The sequence below is a fragment of the Lycium barbarum genome, chromosome 1 (assembly GCF_019175385.1).
Source record: "Lycium barbarum isolate Lr01 chromosome 1, ASM1917538v2, whole genome shotgun sequence".
Taxonomy (NCBI): Eukaryota; Viridiplantae; Streptophyta; class Magnoliopsida; order Solanales; family Solanaceae; genus Lycium; species Lycium barbarum.
The window spans coordinates 162,088,668-162,105,709 of NC_083337.1; the positions used below are offsets into that span (position 1 = coordinate 162,088,668).

At 38.5% G+C, this 17,042-nt stretch overlaps 2 protein-coding genes across 5 annotated transcripts; both read left to right on the forward strand.

The window, feature by feature from the left end:
* Positions 1–364: 364 nt before the first annotated feature.
* On the forward strand, positions 365–8,950 carry LOC132603096 (protein FAR1-RELATED SEQUENCE 5-like). Its single transcript, XM_060315991.1, has 3 exons — positions 365–1,741; positions 6,509–7,071; positions 8,409–8,950. The coding sequence occupies exons 1-3, from the start codon at positions 1,705–1,707 to the stop codon at positions 8,601–8,603; spliced, it is 795 nt and encodes a 264-aa protein (XP_060171974.1). The 5' UTR covers positions 365–1,704; the 3' UTR covers positions 8,604–8,950.
* Positions 8,951–9,975: 1,025 nt separating this feature from the next.
* LOC132603104 (protein FAR1-RELATED SEQUENCE 5-like) lies at positions 9,976–15,494 on the forward strand. 4 transcript variants are annotated; one of them, XM_060316001.1, is made up of 4 exons: positions 9,976–10,127; positions 11,477–11,904; positions 13,016–13,232; positions 15,114–15,494. In XM_060316001.1, exons 1-3 carry the CDS (start codon positions 10,121–10,123, stop codon positions 13,229–13,231), a joined length of 651 nt encoding a protein of 216 aa, XP_060171984.1. In that variant the 5' UTR covers positions 9,976–10,120; the 3' UTR covers position 13,232; positions 15,114–15,494. The 4 variants fall into 4 exon arrangements, with proteins under 4 accessions (XP_060171984.1, XP_060172001.1, XP_060171992.1 ...); XM_060316018.1 differs by having other exon boundaries at positions 15,144–15,494; XM_060316009.1 differs by having other exon boundaries at positions 15,161–15,494.
* The last annotated feature ends 1,548 nt before the right edge of the window (positions 15,495–17,042 follow it).

The window sequence follows — 17,042 nt, forward strand, 5'->3', positions numbered from 1 at the left end:
TTTACAGTGTCCATATTTTAGCCGTTGCCTGAACCCTCAACCCCTCTTTCTCTTCTCTCCGTTTTACCCCCAGCCTTGTCTGTTGCTGCGAAAATTCACAACGTGGATTCATTTCGTTGTTTATAGGATTTTCAGTAAGTTTCTCTTTTCCGATTCTTTACTTTTCCTTCCTTTTGTTTTGGGAAATACCGCAAAAAGTTTAAATTTTTATTTAGAAAATTGTCTTTTTTCTTTTTTCACTTTTTGCCGTTGGAAATTGAGTCCCAGAGAAAGTTTTCAAATTTTTGTGTGGTGGGTATTGAAACTGAACTCTGAAACCTTTTGGGTAATGAATAGAATTTTCTAGGGAATTTTTCTTTTTCCTCTAGGAATTCTGTTATGTGGTTTAACATGGATTTTATTGGCTTTTTTTTTTTAAGTTTTGAGTGGTGGAGTTGATGTTTCAGGCTGAAAGTTATAGCTTATTATGTGTTTGGATACGGTTTTTTGGGGCAGCATTAATTTGGAATTAGCTTTTGACTTATTTCTGCTAAGGGGTCACCTAAGTTATTGATAAAGATTTAATGTTTTGCACAATTAACTTTTTAACTGTGAGGTTTAGAGAATTCTTAGTTTTAAGAACCCTTTGGACTATTTAGGATTAAGACATGATCATTGTTTTTGCTGTATAAAGAAGCAAGTATTTGTTTAGTTGAGGATTTTTTGCAATTTTTCTAAATCATATTCGATCAGCAGGTTGATATCGGTTGCTTAACTGTATGTCTCTACCCATGTTAGGGTCTTGATTAACACTAGGTCAATAGGTGATTTAAATTGAAATGGCAAACCTGCTCAAGGTGCAGGGATTTCGAGTCTCTATTAAAATGGGGCCTAACTCCACCTCTAAACCTGTACTAACCTTACATACTCCATCCAAACAAATCATAATTCAAGAATCCACATCAATATAAAGCGACAAGGCATTTGCATAGCTAAGAAGCAATAAAATCGGTATCAACATCATACTTTACTAGTTTAATCTTTAGAAAGAGTTCGACTAAGACAGTGTGACGACTTCATAGAGCAAAAACTAAGATTGTCCTTGACAACTCAGCCAAAGACCATAACTGACTCATTATATAGTCATAAAGGCTCCCATGGATAAGGTGGAGCTTACGAGAAAACTTTAACTGTAACTAGTCGATGTCTAAGCTCATTGCTTAAGCGTAGAATCAATAGTCACGGATAACATTATCCAAAAGAACCAAAACCATATAGGACAATCTAATTGATAAGGCTGACTATGGAGATATAGTCAAGACGAACAAGAATCTTTACGGAGAATAATTATCACAAACTTGATAAAAAAAATGATTATCACAGAAAAATATGGAAATAGTGATAGCTGGTACACTAACAGAGTTGTGTCTCCACATGGTCATGGACTGCGGAGATATATTAGAAGTCTATTGCCTGAGTTTCTCATACATACTTCTCTGGAAGTTTGGGATGGTCAGAAAATTAGATTCTGGAAGGATATTTGATTGGGAGAGTCTTGAATTGGCAATTCATCCTGATGCAACTATAGCTCATTGTAGAGCTGGACATATTTGAGGCATCTCCTTCAGAAGGAATTGCCAAGAGCGAGAGTTTAGAGATCTTAATTCAGCTTATCACCAGATTAGAACGTAGCAACTGGTTGACCAACGGGAAAGACTTTTCGAGATGGCTCATGATAGAAAGGCTTATACGTTAAATCAAGGTATGAAATTTTATCCATAAATAGGGAATATTTTGTCCTTGGAAAAGAATTTGGAATTGCAGCCTCCCTAGGGTGTCATTGCTTTGGTTGGATTCTTTCAAAGGAAGCATGCCTATCTCATGAGAATCCTGTGAAAAGGGGGATTTATTTGCGCAGCAGATGCTTCACGTGCAACATGGAAACATAAGTGTAGATAATTTGTTTATGCATTGCAGAATAACCAACAGAACTCAAGAACAGGTTTGTGAACATTTCTGGAATCAGATGCATAATTCCCAAACCATATTTTAATGTTTCTGTAGCTGGGAAGTTAAAAAGCTGAAAAAGGATATAAACAACAACAACCCAGTGAAATCCCACATCGTGGGGTCTGGGGAGGGTAGAGTGTACGCAGACCTTACCCCTACCATGGTAGGACGGCTGTTTCCGAAAGACCCTCGGCTCAATAAAAGCATAAAAAGAAGTCAGATAAGGTTAGGAGATTCAAAGCGATATAAAATGAAATAATGCAAGCGACACAGATAACACAGGATAATCAAAGCACAAGAAATAACAGATAATAGCAGAAATCTGAGCACAAGAAATTATATCGCGATAATGCGACTACTAATAAGAACGGAAAACGAGACTATCTACTAGCCTTCTACCCTAATTTGGGTCCTCCAAACCCTCATATCTAAGGTCATGTCCTCGGTAAGCTGTAATTGCGCCACGTCGTGTCTTTACCTCTCCCCAATACTTCTTCGGCCTACCCCTACCTCGTCTGAAACCATCCATGGCCAACCTCTCACACCTCCGCACTGGGGCATTTGTGTCTCTCCTCTTCACATGCTCAAACCATCTCAATCTCGCTTCTCGCATCTTGTCTTCCACCGAGGCCACCCCCACCTTATCCCGAATATGCTCATTCCTAATCCTGTCACTCCTGGTGTGGCCACACATCCATCTCAACATTCTCATCTCGGCAACTTTCATCTTTTGAACGTGAGAGATCTTAACTGGCCAACACTCCGCCCCATACAACATAGTCGGTCTAACCACCACTTTGTAGAACTTGCCCTTTAGTTTTGGTGGCACCATCTTGTCACATAGCACTCCGGAAGCAAGCCTCCATTTCATCCACCCTGCCCCAATACGATGTGTGACATCATCGTCAATCTGCCCGCTGCCTTGCACAATAGATCCAAGGTACTTGAAACTACTTTTCTTCTGGATGGCCTGGGTACCAAGCCTCACTTCCAAGCCAGCCTCCTGAGGTGCTTCACTGAACTTACACTCCAAATACTCTGTCTTGGTCCTACTCAGCTTAAACCCTTTAGACTCCAGAGTATGTCTCCAACCCTCCAGCTTAGCGTTAACTCCGCTACGAGTCTCGTCGATCAGGACTATGTCGTCCGCGAAAAGCATACACCATGGCACCTCACCTTGAATTTGCCGTGTCAATCCATCCAACACCAAGACAAATAAAAACGGACTAAGAGCTGATCCTTGATGCAACCCCATCACAACTGAAAAGTGCTCTGAGTCTCCTTTTACTGTCCTTACCCTAGTTTTGGCTCCCTCATACATGTCCTTGATCACCCTAATGTACGCCACAGGTACACTTTTAGCCTCCAAGCATTTCCATAAGATCTGTTTTGGAACTTTGTCATAAGCCTTTTCTAGGTCGATGAATACCATGTGTAAGTCCCTCTTCCTCTCCCTATACTGCTCCACCAACCTTCTCACAAGATGGATGGCTTCTGTAGTTGAGCGTCCCGGCATGAATCCGAACTGGTTCTCTGAAATAGACACACCTCTCCTCACCCTCATCTCCACCACCCTTTCCCACACTTTCATAGTATGGCTTAGCAGCTTGATACCTCTATAGTTGTTGCAACTCTGGATATCTCCCTTATTCTTGTATAGAGGGATCATTACACTCGCCCTCCATTCTTCGGGCATCAATGCCGTCTTAAAGATGACATTAAACAACCTAGTCAGCCACTCCAAACCTGCCGGGCCCGCGCTCTTCCAAAATTCCCTAGGAATCTCGTCAGGTCCGGTCGCTCTTCCCCTGCGCATCCTACGAATAGCATGCTTAACCTCGTCAACCTTAATACTTGTGCAATACCCAAAATCGTGACGCCTTCCTGTATGTTCTAAATCTCCAAACACAATGTCTCTGTCCCCTTCTTCATTCAAGAGTTTGTAGAAGTATGACTGCCATCTCCGTCTAATGTGAGTCTCCTCTACCAATACTTTTCCATGCTCGTCCTTGATGCACTTTACTTGATCCACATCACGTGCCTTTGTCTCCCTCGGCTTGGCTAGCCTGAACAATTTCTAGTCCCCTCCTTTCTCTTCTAGTTCAGCATACATGCGATCAAAAGCTGCCGTTTTTGCCGTCGAAACCGCCAACTTCGCCTCCTTCCTCGCCATCTTATAAAGTTCTGTATTCGTCCACTTCTCCACCTCATCCTTGCTTTCTATCAACTTCGCATACGCCACCTTCTTTGCTTCCACCTTCCCTTGAACTTCTCCATTCCACCACCAGTCCCCTCGATGCTGACCACGACTACCTGTCGAGACCCCCAACACCTCCCTTGCTACCACCCTAATGCAACTAGCCGTCTTATCCCACATACTGGTCGCATCCCCACTACTATCCCAGGCCCCCATATCCTTCAATTTCTCTCCCATCTCCAGGGCACTAATCGTGGTCAAACTCCCCCATCTGATCCTAGGTCGGTCCTCCACGACCCTCTTCTTCCTCGTCATCTTGATCGCTAAATCCATCACCAAGAGCTTATGTCGGGTTGTAAGATATTCGCTCGGAATGACCTTACAATCTTTGCACAGACCTTTATCATCCTTCCTAAGGAGTAAAAAGTCTATCTGAGTCTTAGCCACCGAACTACGGAAGGTTACCAAGTGTTCCTCCTTTTTTGGGAAACTCAAATATGCTATCGCCAACCCAAAAGCTCTTGCAAAATCCAAAAGTGAGACTCCTCCTCCATTCCTGTCCCCGAAGCCAAAGCCTCCATGCACATCATCATAACCTCCCGAAATAGGCCCGATGTGTCCATTGAAATTACCTCCCACGAATAGCTTCTCAGTAGGCGGTATGCCTCCCACTAATTCGTCCAAATCCTCCCAAAAACGCCTCTTCTCGTCGTCGCCTAAGCCCGCTTGCGGCGCATATGCACTAATAATGTTCAAAGTGAGTCCTTCAACGACCACCTTAATCGACATCAACCTATCAGTGCTCTCCTGACCTCTACCACCTGATCCCTTAATTCACTATCTACTAAAATGCCCACCCCATTTCTATACTTCGACCAACCAGAGAACCACAACTTATACCCGTCTACCTCCTTAGCTTTAGGACCTACCCATTTGGTCTCTTGGATACAAGCTATATTAATCTTTCTCTTCTTAAGAATCTTAACTAGCTCTACGGACTTCCCCGTTAACGTCCCAATGTTCCAAGATCCTACTCTCAACCTAGACGCTCCTTTAACCCACTTACCCCTCCTAACCCTCGCCCCCGTCCCCAAACGAGAACATGACCCTAGTCTACCATCACTAAGCAAAGCCACAAAAATGAGTATGAACTAATAAATTATTCAAAAGTCTAAAGTTAACAAAATGTAACTACAAGTGTATGGACAAATAATGGATATGGCAACCGGAGGTACCAACTCCAGTTGAACTGAACCTGGTCGCTGCCGGAAAACACTGTTCAACGTCCGAGTACTGTTCACTGTTGAGTTACTGTTCCCTGCCGGAATTCTGCTCACAGAGACCTGGAACAGGAGAGGAGAAGAGGGGTGGAAAGAAAAAAAGAACAAGAAAAGAAAAAGAAAAAAGGAGAGAGAAAGAGAGGGCTGGCCGGAAAATGGTGCCGCAAAAAGTCTCCGGCGATGACGCAGCTGGGTTCTGGCAGCGCCAGAAGCAGCTAAAAAAGAGGAAAAAAGGAGAAGAGAAGAAGAAGAGGAGAAGAAGAAGAGGGAAGAGAGAAAAAAGTAAATCTGGCCGGAAAAGTGACCGGCGTTACCTGGTCGCCAGAGTTACCTGAACAGTGATGCGGTCTGGTCGCCTGACGGGGTGGGGGAGGGAGGGAGGAGATCTTATCGTTGGAGAGTTGGAGAGCAGAGGAGAGAGAAAGCAGAGAAGAGAAGTATCTGGGAAATCACACCTGTGTGCACTCCGTGGACCATATGGGGTGAGTGAGTTCCAGTGTTTTGAAGGCAAAAGCAGATCACTTCATCAACTGAAGTATCTTTGTGTTCATCTTTTTATTGTTGGTTTAAGTTAAATGATGAAAAGAATGCTGTAAATCCTGTAGAGTTTATTAGCTCCTAGGCTTTACATCTATGTATAGATTAACCTGCAGTAAGCTCTTGTATTGTAAAATATGGCATCCTCTTGGTGCTTTTATCTTTGTAAAAAATTGCCTTACTTTCTCGATATATATATATATATATATATATATATATATATATATATATATATATATATTATGTGTGTGTACACACACACACACAGATAGATCGATAGAGAGAGAGAGAGAGATTTATATAGACACACATATAGCTTATTCTCTTTCTTTTAGCTTAAGCTTGTTATTGGGCTTGGGAGAGTGTAATCTGCTATCACCCGTGTCATCTGTTTCTATTGTTCGAACTGAGAGGCATAATCTGTTCTCCAATTTGGGGGCAATCTGGTTTATCTATTATCTGTTGAGATTTTATGTGCAAATTACCGACATAATTGATGCAACAGTGGACTTTGTGGTTGATGATCATGTCAATGCTGAGGAGGAAGAGGGGACCGTGGTGGAGTTCAGAGAAGTAGATGATGAAAATGCGATTGGAGGAAGTTCCAGTGAAGAGGCGCTTCACCAGGTGCATGATGTCAAGGTGGATCAAGATCTTCCTGATAGGGAAGTCCTTTTATTAGAAGAAGCACAATGTCTAGATAGTTCAACTTCAGATGAACCTTATGTTGGCCAGGAGTTTGAATCTGAAGCAGCAGCACATGCATTTTATAATACTTATGCAACAAGAGTTGGTTTTATCATCCGGGTTAGCAAGCTTTCACGATCTAGGCGTGATGGCTCTGCTATTGGTCGAGCACTAGTTTGCAACAAGGAGGGCTTTAGAATGCCTGATAAGCGGGAAAAGATTGTGCGACAAAGAGCAGAAACTAGGGTTGGTTGCAGAGCAATGATATTAGTTAGAAAAGTAAGCTCTGGAAAATGGGTTGTGACAAAATTTGTCAAGGAGCACACTCATCCATTGTGCCCAGGCAAAGGTCGTAGGGACTTGATCTATGATCAATATCCGGTTAGTTTCCTGCCTTATATTTATTAAGGTTTTGCAACTTAAGGTATCCTACTTTCTTTCTATACGTAATAGTCATTTAGTAATTTTCTAGACCATATCATCCTATTAAAAGCCTTTGATTAAACATCTTTTTTGTACCGTTCGATGGAACTTGAAAATTTTAATGAGGCAATGACATACTCCTCCGTTTCAATTTGTTTGTCTGGTTTTGACTTGACATGGAGTTTAAGAAAATAAAGAAGACTTTTGAATCTTGTGGTCTTAAACTAAAGATATGTAGAATGTACCAAAATGTCCTTTGATCATGTGGTCTCAAACATGCCATGTGGAACGTTGGAATTAAAGAGTTGCCAAATAAGGGAAGAAGCATTCTTTTTGAAATGGACTAAAAAGGTAAGTAAGACAAACAAATTGAAACAGAGGGAGTACATGTTATATGTATATGTATTTGTACTAGTTTCTGGATCACAACGAGTGATGCCATGCTACAAATATTTGCCCATTTTGCTTTCATTATGGCTCCTTCTTTGTCCTGCTGCTCACTCAGAGCTGACATTTAAACTGGATTGCTAATTGAGTTGAGAAATCATTTCAAAGAAAATTGGAGAAATTAGGCAAGAGATATCCTTTTCTATCATTATTCCTTGATTGCAAATATGCTCAATAAATGGCGGTCCGTCTTTCCATTTTGGGATTCTGTAAAAAATTGTTAATTAAGATATTGTATTTTGGATAAAAGATAATATAAACTGTTTTCATCCGTGTCCGTGAACAGGTATATATTCATGAGTCGTCTTATCCTTGAATTTCCATGTCATTCTTATTGATGTGAGCTGACCTAGAAATATAACTTTTTGGCTTTTTTTGGTATGTGTAGAAATAAGGTTTGTAGAAGTCATGGCAGTTGTATTTTTGGTTGGAATATGCACTTAAATTACCGATCAAGTGAAACATCAGAGCCAAATTCAAAAACATTATCTCGAAATACTACAAATACTTAGAGATGGTAGTCCATCATTATTTACAATTTTTTGTCTTCGCAAGGGCATTTAAGCTAGAAGCTAGATAACTAGATCATATAAACCGGAGTGGGGGAAATTCTTTTTTAACATTTGAACTCGCAAAATATGTTGGTTAATATTAGGATTGGTGGCTGGAGTAACCAACGTTTTATAGTCTATTTATCAATTGCCACTTATAGCAGTAGTTTTAAAAATATTGGTTTTCTCTGTCGATGCCTGTAAAACTGAGATTTTATGCTTAACATTCATCATCAAAGAACTACCTTTACACGATTTCAGCTAACTCTTGTTTTGGTTTTCAACTTCTTCCTGCAGAACGAGCATGACAAAATCCGGGAGCTATCTCAACAACTGGCAGCTGAGAAAAAGCGATCTGCAACATATAAGAGGCATTTGGAAATGATATTCGAGCACATTGAGGAACACAATCAATCTCTGTCCAAGAAGATCCAAGATATTGTACACAATGTAAGGGAGATGGAGTCTAGAGATCAACATCATCATAGATAGTTTTACCATAATTTGCCTTTGTTGATATTAGAGTAGAGAAATGGCAGAGTGTAGAACTTGTTAAGTAAAGATCATAATGATTACTATCTTGGCTTCCCCCTTTTTTCCTCTCTCCCTGTTATTCTTTTCACTTCTTTGGGAAGAGCATGAAAATTTAAAACCAGTTCATATCTCGTTTTCACTGTTTTTTTTTTTCATTTTCCTTTTCGGTTAGAATTGTGGAAATGTTGGAAGAATAGGTACAGAATGTCTATTTCTGGTGCATCCATTGTAACATTGTTTTGGAAGGTTGAATGTATCTGTGAATGAACCTTTTTCCATTTTGTAAAATCTCAAAGTTCATTTCATGGGTCTTTCCAGTTCTTTTAGACACAGTAAACTGTACTTCAGCTTGTCTTTGTAATTCTTTGCATGCTTCAAGGACTTATGGCGTAAACCTGCAAAGTTCTTGTTTTCTTGTGGCCGACTACCTGGTTATGTTTTATGCTTTTCTTTTATGGCTGCTATCACTTGAAAATTTTCTTATAGATAGACCATCTTCGAGTGTTTATAGCAGAGCGTAAGTGCATCATGAGTGAAGACTTAAAATACCCTCAAGGGCCAAGTTGCGTTTGATCAACCATAAATTCCTAACCCTGATATCCGGTATTCACTAACTTGACTATTCCGGATTTGCACAAAGTATGATCCATTAAAAGGAGAAGCTCTCCTAAAAAAAAAATTCTCCTGATTCCATCTGTCTCGCCACGTCCCTCGGTGGTACCAACCATGAATGCCAAGAACTAGTGGAATTGGTGGTTTTGTTATCTTAAACTAAAATTACATGAACAGAAAGTGGAACAGTTCCAAACCACAAGTTAGTTTAACCTGAATAAGTTAATCCAATCCCTTCTCTTTTCTTGTTCACATCTGGGATAACTAGTGACAGCACCTGAATTTGGTGGACCTGTGCTTCCATCCAAATAAGTATTTAGTCACTCGTTCAATAATAATTTCAAGTTTTCAACACCCATTTCCACGAGAAAATTACTAAAATCACCGGACTGAAAGAAAAAAACTCAGTCGCTAACAAAATTCTCTCTCCGGTTCATAATAAGTGTGTACTTAGCCCTTTTAATTGATTCAGAATAAGTGTTCACTTACATAATGAAGAAGCAATTAATTATATTTTTTAAAATTTGCCCTTGTTAAGTACTAAGTGATCAAATCTCAGTATCTATTTTTATTAGGGGTAGTTTAGTCAAAATAACTATTTTTTCCTAGAAATTAGTATTTTTGTAAAGGTTAAGTGAAAACTTATTTTGAACGGAAGCAGTACGAAATTACCTTTTCCCCATTTTACCTCTTTATTTTAGTGCCAAAGTTTTATTTAATTTCTGTTTTTTCTTAAACAAGGGAGAAAAAGGGAAGAAAAGAAGAGAGAATAAAAAGGAACGGCAGAATATTTCTTCTTCACATAGATACATCAGAAAACAGAGTAAAATGTTTCCCCCAAAACACTCCTTTTTGCTCAACATATGACTAGTAAGTCCTCTTGCTTTCAGTTTTTGTCTTGGTAAAGTTCAATACTTCTTGTTTACATTGTTGCAATTATCTGTATAAAACTGCTAGTAATCACAATTTCTTCACCAAGATCAAAGCTTTCTGTTACTTGCACATATTATTCCTGTTTCTCCATTTATTTTCAGTTTTTACACCATTGATTTAAGAATTTTAGTTGGGGTATTGGGTTCTTGAAGATTATTTGTTTTGCCATGATAAATGTTTTGTTTTCTGGTATTTGCGTTGTTCTTAATTTCTGCTAAACTTCAGGAGAATAAGGGATAATGGAGGTAAGGTAGGTATATGATGCATGAATTAGATATAATTTGGTTGTTTTAACATTATCGAGTTTGTGGAATCTCTGGTCCTATGTTTTTTGACAATCTAAATTAGTTGTACAAATTTAGCTTTCTTGTGTGCATATTGCATGCTGATACCCTTTTCTTTTTACAATTTTTATGTTTGAAATGGCTAGTGAAGAAGCAAGTATTTGCTTCATACTGTAACACATCGAGCCCGTTTGGATTGTCTTATAAGTTGTTTTCAGCTTTTTTGAGTGTTTGGCTGGCCAGCTTAAAGTCATTTTGTGCTTAAAATAAGCTCAAAAAAATAATTGGGCCCATTTGACTTAGCTTATCTAAGGCATATAAGCCAAAAAAAATAAGTTAGACTACCCTAACTTATTTTTTTTAGCATATAAGCTATTTGCAGCTTAAAGGCATAAGCTCATCCAAACAGGCTCATTATCCTGTTCTGAGTAATGATACCAGCTCGAAATAGCCTTGAAAGCTGTTTTTAGACCAATTTTCTTTCTTTTGCAAGGATAGTTAGGCTTGTCTCTGAGAGGTCAAAATTTACTAAGGGTGTGTTTGGTATGAAGGAAGATGTTTTCTAAGGACAATGTTTTCCAGGAAGATAAGTGATTTTCTTACTTATTTTTTTGGTATTTGGTAAGTAAGCAGAAAATATTCTCCCAAAAGCATTTGTATGTAATTTATTCAAACACTATGAGCGTGGGTGGGCGGTGGCGTGGAGTGTGTTGGAGGGTGGATACTGGAGAGGATACAATTAGTCTCAAATCCTATTCATGGAACTTGTTTTCCCTGCTTCCACCAGGGAAGTCATTTTCCTCATTTTTAAGAAACTTATTTTCCTAGAGGATTTTTTTTTTCAAAAAATTTGACCAACCAAACGAGAAAATTGGAGAACATTTTCTGAAAATTGTTTTCCTCTATTCCAAATACACCCTAATTTATTCTCTTTCTTTTCCTGTTAATCTTTGTAAGAAAGCCTGTCAACTGAAAGTTCACTTATTTGTTTGTTTATCTCAGTGGATGAACACATTTTAGAGGAAAATGGTGCTAGCAGAGTAGAATCATCTGCAGTAGGACAAGTAAGTACATCTGAAGCTGACAGAACCCGAGAACCATACGAGGGTATGACATTTGAATCTGAAGAAGCTGCCAGAGCATACTATGATGAGTATGCTGGAACAGCGGGGTTTATAACCCGTGTTCTATCATCTCGCAAGTCAGAGCGTGATGGGTCAATTATATCACGTGGACTTGGTTGTAGAGGGGTACCAGATAATCAAAGACCAGGAAGTTTTGCCAATCAAAAGCGAGATAGACGACGTGATGGTTGTACAGCAATGATCCTAGTCAAACGAGAGAAGCCTGGTACGTGGGTTGTTAGAAAATTTGCTAGGGACCACAATCATCCTTTGGTTATATCACCCTCCAAGAGACGTCCAACTTTCGTAAGCTTTCTTAGTCTTACCTTTGTATTAACATGTAACAGAAGTTCTTATTTCAATTACCCTAAACTTAACCCCTCTCTTTTATCTCTTTAGGCTCCTTCTGTTCTAATTACTTCAGCTTCTTTAATGACTGTCTGATATGTTTGTAGTCCTTTAGTCAACATACCTAGTAGACTGCCGATGGTTATCTGCAGTAGCATGACAATCATGAACTTTCCATTACTTCATCTAGTACTGGTATCTGGTTTGGGTTGTCAAAATTTGACGTAGGATGTGCCACCTCTGGGTCTACTCATCTCTGCTTAAGCATTCGTTATTTTGCTTGGAATTCAGTTTAGCGCAGAAAGAGATGTATTAAATGCATTGATAAATGGTGTCATCTAGCCGGTGCAATATAACAGGAGAAAGATTCCTAAATTTTTCATAAGTTTATGAGATTGTGGTGCATCTTGGTCATTGGTGTAGTGGATAAAAGTGAGTATCTGTGATAAAGAGAATCTAAGTGTAGGGGCTGCCTTATGCTTCCCTCACTTTTTGTTCATCTCTAATTATTGTCGTGGTTTTTTTTTTTCTTTAAAAAGTTTTCACCTTTTCCATGCCTCTTGGCTGGGATAGAAGAAGTGAAAGTGAATGAGAACATATGATTATCGGAAAAGAAAAGATAAAGATATGGAAAAAGGAAAAGTTGCTGTAGATCTTCTGAGATCATTATGTGCCTTCTTGGTACCGGTACCGGTTCTGCTAGTTTGTAGGGTATAGTTTAGAAAGGAAGTTGGTGGTTTTTTTTATGCATAATATATGACTAATTTCCTTATTGAACTTAATGTAATTTGACAAGAGATTAGTTGGATGATTACAAAACATAAATTGACTAATAGGAATTTGAAGAACTTACATAAAGATTGTTCGAAACTTTAAGCAGTCAGGCAACTTGGAGCCAACTCTTGCAATAACCAATTGCTGATGATTTCCCATTTTATACTGTTCAAATCTAAATCATACTCTCCTTATCAACGTTTTGTATGGTATTTGTTGTTATTTTCTTAATTCAAGGGATGGCATTGGCACTTGGAATTTATATTCAATTGATCACTTTGTGTAATTCTTGTAGGATGAGAAAGATAAAAGAATTCAGGAATTAACAGCAGAACTTCGGATCAAGAAACGACTAACTGTAGCATACCAAGAACAGCTGCTTACTCTTATGAAAGACGTGGAAAGTCACAGTGCACATCTGTCTACAAAAGTTCAAGCTGTTCATAGCATTCTTAAAGAACTTGAAGCTAAAAGACAGAAGCTTTCAAATCACAGTAGACACCATAAGTAGGGTAAGCATTTTTGTTTTTAATTTATATTTTCTCTTAAGTGTCCAATTTTAGCATATGTGCTAATTTTCGATGCAGCTTCACCTTTGTGAAAGCATTCCTATTGTATACCTAGATAGATGAGGGTTGAGTAGGTCACAGAGCAACGTAAAAATCAGTCTATCCTCTGAGTTCAGTTCATTTCCCCTTTTGGTTGAGCTTTATGTGCATTTCAGTTGCATCTATTTTTTCTTTCTTTCTTTATTCTTTTAGATTGGTAAAATAAAGAATTTCAGTTGCATATCTACTGCTGTATTTCATTTGAGTTGGGTCTTTTTTAAAAAAAAAAAAAAACAAAGAGGTTCTTTGTTTTGGAGTCTGTGGTAAGACATATATATCTTGTTAAGTGGGAAGATCTGTTAAATATTAGCATTGTAAACCTAAAAAGTTCTGGTGGTATACATAAGGGCGTCAATCTCTTTCTAGAAGATGCACAATTAAGCCCTTATCCTTGCTATTAAAATATGCGTTGTTCAAATCTTGCCTTAATCAAAGAAGACAAAAATATCTACCTGCCTTCATGGCCAATAGATAGGGCGGCCCAACTGCTGCCAATCCCGCCCATCAGAACCTCCAGCTACACAATTCTTTTATATTTGATATTACTACTTTCCAAAAGCTTAATATTGATGATTTCTTCTCTTCTAGTTTTGATATAGTGAGGTAATGGTGAGTAATGCTGACAAATGGGCAGGGCGGATCGCATATTGACGGGTTGAAAATGGGTTAGATGGAAATGGATAAAAAAAATCCACCCCTCCATATCTAATACTGGATAAAAAGCGGGCCGAGTGACGGATAATGCGATTATCCATATTATCTGACTGATGTTTGTTCTCACAACTGAGCTCTTCTCTCACATGACTGACTATTCATCGCCCCCCTCACCAAGCCCCCCTTTTTTTTTTTCTTGCTGTCTATGTAAACACTAAGCCATCAATTCATATATTGGGTAGTTGAGTGGCTGAGAGATGGATAACATCTTGCCCTTATAATGATCAAGAAACAGCACGAAGAAAGAGAGACGAGAGATAGAGACTCTTCTAACCAAATTAAATCTCTCCTCTCAAAGCTTCGCTGGAAAACAAGATTTATGAGCCGTCAAATTTCCTTCTGAACTTCAACTGTATTATCATAAACACACAACAATTAAGGGATGAACTATTTTTTTTTTTTGATTAAGCACCGGGTGTCCGGGTCTCTTTGAGCCCCGACTAATCCCGGGGGTGCACAGGCCCTCGGCAAGGAGTTTCCCGCAAGTGAACCACGGGTAATTTAGGGTTTTACCCCAGTCCGATGGCCCTCAGAAATTGTTTGCACCTAGTGGGTTTCGAACTTGAGACCTTGAAAGGGAGCACCCCAAGGCTCAAGCCAATTACCACCAGGCCAACCCCTGAGAGTTAATTAAGGGATGAACTATTTGTTATTACAACTTCACTTGTACGTCCACAAAAATGGACGGATACTTGAAAAATTCAACCATTTTGCCAGCACCAATGGTGAGACCACTGGATTAGAATTACACTAATTTCGCTGCCTACAGGATAAACAGTGTTATCTCCATGGGCGCGCATATTGGTGCTGTGTAGGAAAGTATAGAAACAGAAATTAGTTTCTGATTTATCGTGAGTAATAAGTGGAATGGCAGATTATCAACATGAAATGCAATGCTATCTTGCTGTATTCCTTTTGGTTAAATCTTGTGTTCAGTACCCTGAAAATATTTGTTGCCGCTAGTAGACTTGCAAATGGTGCTTTTGGTATCTTACATGTGTAAACATGTAACATACCCTTTTTCAAAAACTTTCACAACTACCTGAATCTTGATCTGACTTGCAAATGCAGAAACTCTAACAATAGCGTTGCCTCTTAAAGTTTATACCCTTTTGAAGGTCATTATGACATAAATGATGAAAGCCCAAGGCGTGTAACTGAAGGTCATGAGTTGAGAGCTGATATAAGCTTGTGCTCTCGGCTGAGCAACGGCTTTATTAAGTTTATGATGAGGGTGGGTGCAGCCAGCAAGCAATTCAAGAGAGAGGAAGATCTTGTCAAAGAAATTTGGACAACTTTTTCGCGTAGATTGATTTGGGAATCCTAGATGGAGCCCCTGGTACATGATTTCTGTATTTAATTTAATAATTTTACGTACGAATCAGGAGCCTCTTCAGAAGTTGTACTACTATACGGGGTTTCTAAGATCATTAGAATGATTGGTTTTTGAAGTTGGTGTTTCTGATTTCTTGAGGTTAGCATTTGGAATTGATCAGTTTTCAAATTTTAGGTCCTCAGAGAACTTGATCATAATTGTCAGAAAAAAGGAGGATAACTTGATCATGTCAGTTATAGTTCCATTAATTTTTATCTTATAACTGCGATATAAAAGAATTCGATACATCAATTGAGATAACTTTGAATGACAGAAATCTCACTTGAAGAAAAATGTCACATGCAAGTAAGAAAAAGAAGAAGCTACTTCAGGAGCTTCAACGAATGTAAATGAATCCGAGAGGAAGCTACCAATACAGAAGTAACGAAATCTTGAATGTAGTAAATTGCTTATTAGTGCAATGTAGGGTTACTTATAGACAAACTTAATGTAATCTCAAGCTGAATACATGTTCACAATGTTAACTTTCTGTGTATCTTTCTTCGGGTAGTATCCAACAAAATTATATTACAAAAAGATATCCAACTAGCTAACTCGAATATGCTGATATTAAGTTAGCGCTGAGCGGGTGATTTACAAGAATGGTCTTGGAGGTGGGTGATTTTGAGCTTTTGATCCTGCTTGCCTCATGACAAAACTTCAAGTGTAACAAGTTTTGACTTTTGACCTCGAAAGTTTGCCTATGAGACAAGCAAGATTCAAAAGTTCAAGACCATTTCCAACGTTTAATTTGCTTATTTCCGTAGTTTAAGCTACCGACCTCTACATGTAACAAAAAAACGAGAACTCTCATGTTTTCACGATTCTTGACGCCCATGTTTGATTAGTTCGAGTGGAATATAAAGAGAGTAGTCCAACATAATATATTGCTTTTGTAATTAAACACATAAAGTCGCGCCTTAGGCAAACTCTGATTGATATTATTCAGAAAGAATTTAGTACGGTAGAATGTAAGGGGATTGGCCAAAACCCTCCCTAACACCACTTAGGTAATCGGATTTCAAAAAGTCTTTTTCAATGTTCAGAACAATGGAGTTTTCGATCAATATTTTTTTCGTCTCACCTGTTTGAGTTCTTGCTCGTATCGAACCTTTATGCATTGTTAGGCTTTCGAACTCAATTAAATAAATGAAAAAAGAATTAAAAATCTAGTGAACCTCTCAAACTCTATAGGTAAGCTCAAGACAATTTCAGAAGAATAAGACAAGCTAACACAAACAACTTTTTATATATATATATATATATATATATATATATATATATATATATAAGCATGGAGGAGGGACGAACACCGCTCCTCCAGCTTGTACCATGAGCTTCACAAATTGTACACGTAATGATTTCTTGTACCATAAGCTATATAACTTGTACACTTTATCCAACTATTTTTATATCTCACATAGACATATGTTATAGTACTTAATATTTATTCCCTTCTCATGTGTAGGCGTATGCACTTCAATTTTAATTCTCCGACACATTTATTTCCTCCGTGCATTTTTACTTGTTCACTTTTGACTTTTCGTGTTTTTGCCGAATATTTATTCTCTTCTCATGTATAGACATATGCAATTCAATTTTAATTCTCCTACACAAATGTATTT